Source organism: Hippocampus bargibanti, linkage group LG11 (genome assembly GCF_051943395.1).
Source record: "Hippocampus bargibanti isolate YZ-2025 linkage group LG11, ASM5194339v1, whole genome shotgun sequence".
Taxonomy (NCBI): Eukaryota; Metazoa; Chordata; class Actinopteri; order Syngnathiformes; family Syngnathidae; genus Hippocampus; species Hippocampus bargibanti.
Genome location: NC_142744.1, coordinates 14,677,760 through 14,688,536, shown reverse-complemented (window position 1 = coordinate 14,688,536; position 10,777 = coordinate 14,677,760). Strand labels below are relative to the sequence as shown.

The 10,777-nt window shown below is 39.5% G+C and overlaps 1 protein-coding gene across 1 annotated transcript; it reads left to right on the top strand.

Annotated features, from left to right (window-relative positions):
* The first annotated feature begins 2,511 nt into the window (after positions 1-2,511).
* Positions 2,512-5,209, top strand: hes6 (hes family bHLH transcription factor 6). Its single transcript, XM_089008415.1, has 4 exons — positions 2,512-2,621; positions 2,728-2,814; positions 2,912-2,996; positions 4,451-5,209. Exons 1-4 carry the CDS (start codon positions 2,556-2,558, stop codon positions 4,909-4,911), a joined length of 699 nt encoding a protein of 232 aa, XP_088864541.1. The 5' UTR covers positions 2,512-2,555; the 3' UTR covers positions 4,912-5,209.
* The last annotated feature ends 5,568 nt before the right edge of the window (positions 5,210-10,777 follow it).

Genomic DNA, 10,777 nt, shown 5'->3' with positions numbered 1-10,777 from the left:
GTGACTCCTGCAGTAGTTATAAAACTATTGCAGGCAAAGAAATCCCCTGCTTGCATAAATGCTAAATTGAGTTGGAATGTAAAATGGAAGTTACAACTGAGTTTTAACTGATGTAGAAAAAAATGTGTGATCTTTTAAATCGTGAAATAATAGACAAAAAAAGTAACTAGTTTATCTTTTTTTTAGGAAAAAAGTTTTTGGAGTGTCTTTGCGCCAAGGCAATTTGTACTCTTTGACACCAGCTCCCAGGCTTTACCAAATACTCTTCCACATGATACAGATGATGATGGTGAGCAGAGTTTTAAGTGCAAGTTAATGCACATATTATCCCATTCACTGCCATTGGATTGGATTGGATATGCCTTTATTCGTCTCGCAGTGGAGAAATTTACATTTCACAGCAGCAAAATTATGAAAGCAATGAAAGTAGAAAAACTAAATACAGGAGCTGCTGGAAAGGCAGCCACTCTCGCGGCGCCGACTTGAAGTCAAAAATTCACATTGACAAATTTATTCAGGAATTTAAAATATGATTTCAAGCGCCATTCCTGAATTAGTTCGGGTTTTGTTTTTCCTTGCTTGGGTGCCCTAAAAGCACTAGACAGATATCTGGCATTTTTCCCTTCCACAAGGGGACAGCATTTCCCCCTTTTTCGTGTTAGCGCTTTGTTCTAGTTTCAGCTGTTGTTAAAGTACTACGGAGCCCCAAAGGGGCCATCGAAGAAAAAAAAACAATGTGAGATCTCGCAAAGTGCTCTATAAACCAATATGTATGTATTGCATTGTATTTTCAACAGCTGCCCTCATTTAAATCTCATATAACTCCAGACTCATATAATTTAAGAATGAACTTTTTTTCTGATGAAAGAAGAGACTCTAAGGTCTCAAAGGCTGAATTGTATGTTTATGTAGTCCTAAAACTCAATATTCTGTGGGTCCTGGAATTTGAGTGACAATGACAAAAACCCTGGCACTGGAGTGGACTGATTTGCACATGTCTGGCAACGAATGAGTTAATATGTTTTCTGGTTCCATTTGCAATATTGTAAATTGGCTTGGTTTGGCAGGTGTTTGCTTCTGCCAGGTAGTGTTGGTCTTCCAATTACGGAGTCAGCTGTTTCCTTCAAGGTCTTCTGGGTCTCTGTATCCCCCATATCAAATGTTTTACAGAGACGGTGCCCTAAAAATCGTTAATCATTAGTTTAATATCACATGAGACAGTCCTGCAGAGGTATACGAATAAACACAAAGAAATGCGTTTTCATGCCTGGTTCTGACAGTCTGTGATGATCATGTTGACCACTGCTTGCTTGTTAGGAACTGCAAGCCTAAAAGAAAACAGCAGACGTATCACCTACAAGCACATAAAAATGTTTTGATCTGAAGTTGTCACAAAAATTAGCTTTCGTGAGAAATGCTTTTTCAGATCCTGCTATACACTTTCATCATCTGAACAAATCAAACACGTTTCAATTCTTACAACTTGGGCCAAACGCATATCTCGTCTTGACTTTGTCCGTGGTGCCTGCCTTGCGGATATCCACTTTGTGTTGAACGACTATACAAAGTGTCTGTCACATTGATTACGCCTTGATCTGCCATGCGAAAACAGACATCAATTGACATGGAGAAAAATTCATCTGAACATTCATCTTTAGAAGATTCTCTTCAGGGAGTCAGTGAAGATTTTAATAAGACAGGCTCAAGTTTTATCACAGTGCAAGTGATGGACTTGCATCCCAGAAAAATCACAGGTGGTCACCCAGGGCACAGTCAGCAACTTCAAAGATTAAAAATTAGTTGGAGTTATTTTTTTAAGAAACAGGAACTTCTTTTCCTATCTGCTTTTCCCTTCAGGGGTCGGCACAGCGAATCACTGTCAATGAATATTAGACATAAACTTTGAAGACCGGCCTATAATGGTTAACTGTTTTATTATTCACATGACAATATGGGCCACTCTTTATGCAGCTAACATACAGTCATGAATGTTGTACTAGAGATGAACTGAAAGGGCAAAATAAACTGTCATTCAATTACGTTTGCACCCAGAGGAAATCACCAAGTACTCGTAGGTGTGAAAACATGGGTCTTTGAACACTGCATTGTTGGCTTTGACTGAACTGACTGTCTCATTGCACCTATATGAATGAGAAAAAGGGGCTTAGTTTTGATATTTTCAAAAGTTGAAGTGGGAATGTGCTTTTAAATTATGATAACAATCAGTCATTTTATGACATTAATCAGAAAACATTTAATTTACATGTAGCGTTTTAGCCTTTCCTCTGTGATTGAATTTGGGGTACAGATTAGCAAATTGAAAGGGGGGTTCTTGCTAACACCCCTCCTCCTGCCCTGGTGGCTTTTCGCCCTATTTATATGTAAAGCAGGCGTCATATATACCTTGCCCATGTCTCCCCTTCCAGTTTAAGCACTAAAAAGAAGTCTGTTGGCAGAGAACATCTGTCTCTGCACTGTGTCTTTTTTTGGGGGGGGGGGCTTCCAAAGACAGTTTCAAGGTTCTCGTCGGTTTTGTTTTTTAGGGGGTGGCAAGAATGCCCCCCACCCTCAAGCACACGCCGACTGACCACTATACAGGCGGACTGAAGTCTGACAGAAAGGTAATATCAATAATTATTCACCATGCAGTTAAAAAACGATTCATTGGAAATGTAACGTCGTCGTTGTTGTTTTTTGGTGCCCTTAACACCAATTCTATACGTCCAGATGAGGAAACCCCTAGTCGAGAAGAAACGACGCGCTCGAATCAACGACAGTTTACACGAACTCAGAGTTCTCATGGCGGATACTGAGGTAATCAACAAGTCGTGAATAAATTTTTAATAGGCGAATCATTCTCTTTTTTTAAATTGGAGCTAACCGTGACGAATATTGTGTGCGTATTGAGTAGCAGTTCCATTCAAAGATGGAGAATGCCGAAGTGCTGGAGATGACGGTCAAACGGGTGGAGAGCATTCTACAAAACCGGGCTCAAGGTGAAGCTAAACGCCATTGATGTTGTGGGTTATTCTTTCGTGTTTTCGTTTTAGTAAGATTATGGCCGTAAAAGGTAACATTTTACTCGAGTTTGCCTCGCTTCCACTTGGCAAACCGCAGCCCAAATCCGGGCAGAATGCTCCATTCGAAGTCTGCTGGGAATGCGGATGACCTCGTATATACGACTTGGTGACGATTGAGGAAATGGCGTGAATGTTCCAGTTTTAATGAAAAAAATCTGGGGCAGTTAGGACAAATTCTACTTGGATTTTGATTGTCATTGTTTAAATACAGGTTAGTTCAGTCAAATTTCAACAAATTATCTGTTTTTCCAAATTCATTAAGCGCAGCGGTGATCGCTAGTTCCTCTGGTCAGCGCATTGGTACACTATACAGTGTATAGTATACTGTGTATACAGTCTTGGCACCGAGGCTACAGGTGTAACACTGGACGTTCTTCCGCTAGAAAAAATATAGGTCGCATTTCAACGACTGATTTGTTTTTGCTGTACACTATTTTCAAAGGTCTGTTTTTCTTTACAGTGATTTTTTTCTTTTTTTCCAATGTAAAGGACCACTTGTACAAAAATGATTATTCATTATTATATATTACTGTATTTTATTGAACAGGACACAAACATCAAATGCAAAACCACATTTTTGATTTTTTTTCCTTCAAAAATCAACCTACTCCAAATTGTAATATTATTAAGCAACTAGTAGTGGTGTCTGGCATTTTAAGAGCTGATCTAAGTGCAACCAGGACATGCCTGTCATCTAGTGGCCAATTATGATATTACATCTTAACTATAGCCAGGTCGCCACCCATGGATTCACATATTCAGAGATTAATTTATCAAATTATATTATCAATTCATTGATTTAATTAGATTATATATATATATATATATATATATATATATATTATATATATATATATATATATATATATATATATATATATATATATATATATATATATCGGATATATCGATAGTCCCGGTTATATCGATACTATTTCTATGCACGCACGGAGAAAATTACATGCAAACAGGGTCGGATATATCGATAGTCCCGGTTATATCGACATTTTTTCGGACTCCCTTGAATATCGATATAACGAGACTTTACTGGACTCCCTATATATATATATATATATATATATATATATATATATATATATATATATATATATATATATATATATATATATATATATATATATATATATATATATATATATATATATATATATATATATATCCCTGGATTTCCCCAAGACTACACCCATATTGTTTATAGAACACATATGTGTTGAATATGCATAATCTTTTTATGAAAAATTGTTGAAGTTGTAAAAAAATAATGTTTTGTTCACTTTTTTTCAAAAACAATTTGAAATCTGAAATCTTTACCAGGGTCGAATTCAATTTTTTGTTTCTGTTGATTCCAGAGGCAGACGCCATCAACCGAGAGGCGTGCCAGCGTTTTGCAGCTGGATACATCCAGTGCATGCACGACGTACACACTTTTGTGTCCAGCAACCCAGGGATGGATGCCACTGTGGGGGCCCAGCTGCTCAACCACCTCCTGGAGAGCATGCCCTTGCACGGCCAGGACCACCTCAGGGCCACGCTTTTGGACGCAGATCGCCACGGTGGCCCACGGTCCCCGCCTGCCCCCACTGCCCCGATGGCACCGGGTTCGCTGGTGTGCCCAGATCCCTCTTCTTCCTCCGCCTCCGGCGACGACCTCTCCTCTGACCTGGAGGACACAGACTCAGAGCACAGTCAGGGTTCCTCTTCCGAGGAGTCGGAACAAAGTCAAGTCTTTTCGTCTGAAGAATCAGAGTCGCGGGACGTGTCGGGATGTGTGTGCTTAAATGGCTCCATACGTGTTTGGAGACCATGGTAGATTCAGGGGGTTGTACGCCATCAGATATTTTAAAGCAGGGGTGTCATTCATCCATTCATTAATTTTGAGACGCCATTTAACTGCGCTCTGGGTTGATGCGACAGCAAAAAGGCTTGCGATAGTCACACCATTGAACAATCAAAGTAGAAAAATAAATAAAATGGAGTCATCCCCCAAAAAAGTCCCGTTATATCTATCTAACACCCGTTATATCTATTATCTACATTCTAATTTATTATCTACAATATACATTATTATTGTTATAGTAAATTAAAAACAACTTGGGCAATTAGGCTGTTCGATTAACACAATTTGGTATATTTTTCACAAATTGAATTTATTTATATATATATATATATATATATATATATATGTCACACCCGAACGTGTCACATGTACAGTCAGTCAATCTTTTCAAATGCAAATCAGTTGGGAATCATGACTACCTCATATAGAGGGCAAACATAAAGAAATGTTTTCCTTACCTTTTATTAGATTCATATTTTACATTTGAAAAGCATCTCATGGCGCACTACCCCAAAACAATGTCACAACAGAATTGTGTAAATTATTCCATAGATATATTTTATAGTGTTTTTTAATGTATATTTATATGTATGAAACACCAACAGAGAACTTTTACAATAAATGATTTGGTGAAAGTTGACTTTTCATGGAAGTTTGCTTCAAATGAGCCATCTCATTTTTTTCCCCTCAGTTTTGGGATGTTGGTTGACATTCTGCAATGGCTTAAATTGGTCAGTTTTGATCATCATAATTATAACAATGTCACAGTTTGTTGCGTTGACAGTGCCAAAAAGTTGGACACAAAGCAGGAGTGCAGGTCACACTGTCAACAAAACCTTGTTCTTTTCTAAACTTAAAACTAATAAGGCAAACAAGGCATGTGGAAGAATACTGACGTTTTCGTAGCAAACTGGAATTTTTATGAACTCTGTCTACAAACATATTGTTTTAGATGAATATCAATGAGAGAAGACACCGTTTAATTCTACTTTTTGGCATCTACCAGAAGAGCATTCACATTTACATCAATTATTGTACATCGCTGGCAATGATTCAAGAAACAAAGGCAATTGGTTTTTTCCGTGTTTGTTTGTTTTTTTTTTTTTTTTGTTCTTTGCGAATTAATCATCATTTCCAAACCAATGAATGTGAACATTTGAAATTAGATAAGGCGCAATGGTTGAGAATCGTTGCTCCACATTCGGCTTACATGTGATTTGCATAATTAACATTGTAAAACTTTGCAATGAATCCACAATACAGACAACCTAGTAAGCAATAAATAAGCAAATAAATAAATATACAATAAAATATGCCAATGTGTGTGTGTGTCTGTGTGCACTTCGATTGGCGGGCAACCAGTTTAAGGTGTCCCCCGCCTAGTGCCCGAAGACAGCTGGGATAGGCTCCAGAATGAGGATAAAAGCGGTCTGGAAAATGGATCTAAAATAAAATAAAAAAGATCATGTTAATAGGCCACATTACCATGTGATGGGGGGGGGGGGGGGGGGGGACTCGGTCCCCCACAGGGGTCACAGACATTCACCCTCCCATCCTGACTCCTTTGGCCGCATAATAATAAGTCAATGGTGCACTCGTAATGACGACTGTGCTCTGTGATGTGCGTACAGAGTGTCGTTTGTCACACCATAACACTTGCGACTGAGGAAAGGGTAAAGATGGTACTCTTTAGCCGTAGACTGCACGTTTTACTACGGAACTAACTCCTAGGTGTCACAATACTAGGGACAAATGGTTTGAATGATGATTTTAAGGCCCTTTTGTCTACTTTTATGGTGTGACGTTGATCATCATCATTTTGTATCCATTCTTCTTTTCCTTTGGGCTTTTCCCTCCAGGGGTCACCAGATGAAGATGAAGATACTCGATAAAAAAGCAATGACAGCAAGGATAATATTCATCAGCAACATTCAAATAAAGTAAAAATACTCACCATTTGATGACAATGCTCTGATCTTTGATTGGAAAATTGTTTAGTGTTTGCATCTGCATAAGCTAGTCATTCTAAATATGGGCAGTATGAATAATTCAACCGCTTCAGCAGTTTTGTGATCTTCTCACTTGATTTATCCTCTTCCATTTTTAGATTCATTTTGATTCTGAGAGAATAAAAAGTATATATAAATCTCTTGACGGACACGTTTTTTTCTCATCCTTTTCAGTTCACTCTTTGCCCCTGCCAAGTCCTGCATACTGGACATTTCATGTCATTTCCTTGAATTCATTCTGTATGCATTGCCTGAATCATTTTCAAGCCTGAACATTTTTCAAAGCCTGCAAATGACCTTGGTTGGCTTTGCAGACACCCAAAGGGTGCAAACAAGGCCCCTGTCTGCAGGGGGGCGGCTGCTTAAGGTTCACACCTCATCTCGAGGTGCGAAGATGAGGAGGAGGCTTTGATCAGACCTGCTGGGCCTGCAGGATCTGACCCTTCCGAAAGAAATTTGCATTCAGAAGGAAAACTCCACAGGCGTTTTCTGTTGGGGATCCCTGCATTGAAGTAAGTGCAGGGATTTAGAGATGAGTCAACCCAAAAACTAAAATATATCATGACACTTTTTGCCGGACTGATTCTTAAAACTGACTTTTAAAGAGAGGAGTCCATTTGGTCAATGTCTCTCATTCCTTAAGGTTGGAAAAAATATATGTCAACCATCGCTGAAACCTCTCGCTAAGATTCGCACAATTGCAGTTTTTTACCAATAATAATAATAATAATAATAATAATACATTTCATTTATAAGCGCCTTTCAAAACTCTCAAGGACACATTACAGTCACAGGATATTTTTTCTGCGGGTGAGCAGTGGCAGCCACACATGCCAGCGTTCACTCAAGCCAGAAGTAACAAAGTATAAAATAAATAAGTAAATAAATAAATAACAAATAATATGACAACACAAAGGCACCGAGAGTCATTGATTCTTCAGCACTTTCTGTACCCCCTTTGTGACACAAAGCAGTTCTAGATGAAAGAGGAGAGGATATTATTATTTTTAGACTTTGTGTGTCCATTTTGAAACAAAATCCTTCATTTTCAATTGAATAATCACAATGCTTTCTGTTTTCTGGTTTACCCCAAAATTGGAAAGTGTTTCTTGTGGATGACAATGATGGAGGAGTTAAAGAAAAACTCTCCACAGCAAATTTGGGCTTCGTTTCTCTCTACTTTATTCTAAAACCATTGTTTGAATTGATTTAAAAAATCTTCAACCCCGTGCTATTTTTTATTACAATTTTGGTTTTTAAATTTAACCTTGAAAAGATTGTCCAATATCCTACAGAATTGATTATGTTGTTATTTATTGCTGGGCAAACTGAACCAAAATCATCAAAAACTATGACGTTCAATACTACATTGCAGTATTACTCAAATGGAAACCTGATTATGTTAGAGGAAAAAAAATCATACAAGGGCGGATTCAGGATGAGTGAAAAAAAGGTCTATAGGGCAATTTAGTAGCAATCTAATTACCCGATATTAACAATTCAAAGTGGAGCAGTGTAATCTGTGAAATCATTAAGAGGATGCAGAAAAGTGGACAGAAAAAGACTGGAGCGCTTTGTCAAGCGGGCCAGTTCTGTCGTGGGCTGCTCGCTGGACTCTCTTGAGGAGGTGGGCAACAGACGGACGCTAGCTAAACTAAAAGCTATGACGGACAGCCCCTCCCACCCCCTCCTGCCCATCCTGACAGCTCTGGGTAGCTCCTTTAGCCAGAGACTATTACACCCGCGCTGCAAGAAGGAGAGGTACCGCCGCTCGTTCCTACCGACTGCTGTCAGGCTTCACAATTCCCAATGATCACATGTGAAAAAAAAAACAAAAAAAAACTGGACACTTGTAAATATGGGTTGTTGCAATATATCTAAATGCAATTCTTGATTCTGCACTATGTACAGTCTTGTTTATAGAACGGTTTTTGCACATCTACATTTGCACAGTATACAGTTGACATTTTTATTTTGTTATGCTTAGAATATCTTGTTTACTATCCTTTCACTCCCACCCCAACCCCATCCCTCTACAATTGCTGCTGTGGACTGCAAATTTCCCCATTGCGGGACGAATAAAGGTATTCTGATTCTGATTCTGATTCTGAAGATTGAATGACTGTCTTATGTGTTGTGTTGTTTTGTTGTTACTTCAAGTTGGCACGGCGAGCCTTGCAGCAGCTTCAATACAGTATTTTCTTCCCTACGTCTTCCTTCTATAACTTTGCTACTGTGAATAGGTAATTCCTCCATTGTAATATCAATAAAGCTTTTCTTATTTCATCTTATCTTATCCCTCACAAATCTTCTTCTTGTCCTTTGGGCTTTTCCCTTCAAGGGGTCGCCACAGCAAATCAGTGTCCTCCATCTTGAGAGGTTTGATCCGCATGTTTGTTTTGGCCACGTCGGATGCCCTTCCTGACACAACCCTCTGTATTTATCCGGGTTTGGGACCGGCACAAGAAGACTTATGTCCCTTTGTGGCTAGAGAACAAGCAACTCGCTCAGTAAAAGGCTCCCAAACACAAAATGGTCATCGGCACAGCGACATTCAAAAAAGCAAAAATAACAGTCGGATATTCATCGCTTTGAACACTACACTTTGAACTACAGCTACTTGAAATGGCTAACAACGATATGACCGCATCCTACTAGACTAAGGGCTATTCAAATCTCGCACAATGGTCAGCCCTTTCAATTAGGTCAATGTCACATGCATCGCTTAAGTAATCACTTATTCAAGCGCTTGCCGGCTTTAAACTAATATGAACAGCTCTTCACAGCGGCAACGAGGCTTCGAGTGGACATTTCACGGTGATGGATTGAAGCAAATGAGGATTCCCACACTTGGGAACAAGGGAGGAAAAAGGGAGGGATGGATGGATGAGTGGGTGGTGGGGGGGATCTTGACGAGCTTCAAATTGGAGGAAAGGCCTTGTTGTTTCCTTGGTGGCTGCAAGAAGCCTAAAATGTCACCTTGTTAACCAGCCAGCAAGTTGCTGTCACACACCTTTTATAAAGGGGACAGACAATGGCTAATGACACTAAAAAGTCAACTACAGTAACACAGAGTTGCATTGAGCAACATTTTAACAGCTTTTGTCACTTTGCATCACTTGAATGGACAATGCTGCTGGCCAAAGAATCGGCAAGAAATGGCAGCATTTTTGGCCACCACTTTCATCAAGGAGAAGACCGTGTCGATTGCTCGCACCTTCCCGCCAGCGTGAATATGCCTGCCTTGTTTTTGATTAGGAGGAATGTCGGTGCCATTTAATAATAATAATACATTGAATTGTGAATTGTCTGTGAGACTAATAAAGGCATATCCAATCCAATCCAATTTACAAGCGCCTTTCTGGACACCCAAGGACACTTTACAATAAAAACAATACATAAAACAATAAAAAATAAAACAGCAGATTAAACTAGACCATGAAAGCAAGTTTAAACAGGTGGGTTTTGAGGTAAGATTTGAAAGTAGGAAGGGACTCAATGTTACGGATGTTGAGTGGAAGTGAGTGAGTTGCAGAGTTTGGGATCGGAGCGGCTGAAAGCGCTGCACCCCATCGTAGTGAGACGGGCAGAGGGCATACAGAGGTGGCGGGAGGAAGAGGACCTGAGGGAACGGAGATTTGAAGTAGGTCAGACAGATATTTGACTGTCATCGCTGAACACACCTGGGGCGATTGTGCTTTTATGCCCCGCTAACGGGCAGCATGTTCACAGCCCCGCTTTGTTCACTAGAAAGGTCTGTGCTGTTGGACAGTCTGCGGCTGCATAGATGCATGGCTTGAGGAGCCCACGATGAGAAAAAAGTAACGTCA

Bases quoted from the DNA above. Each gene is read 5' to 3' on its own strand.
- hes6 (XM_089008415.1), top strand. From the start codon at position 2,556: ATGCCCCCCACCCTCAAGCACACGCCGACTGACCACTATACAGGCGGA. The intron at 2,815-2,911 runs GTAATCAACAAG...CGTATTGAGTAG, and splicing joins TTCTCATGGCGGATACTGAG to CAGTTCCATTCAAAGATGGA. The intron at 2,997-4,450 runs GTGAAGCTAAAC...TGTTGATTCCAG, and splicing joins TCTACAAAACCGGGCTCAAG to AGGCAGACGCCATCAACCGA.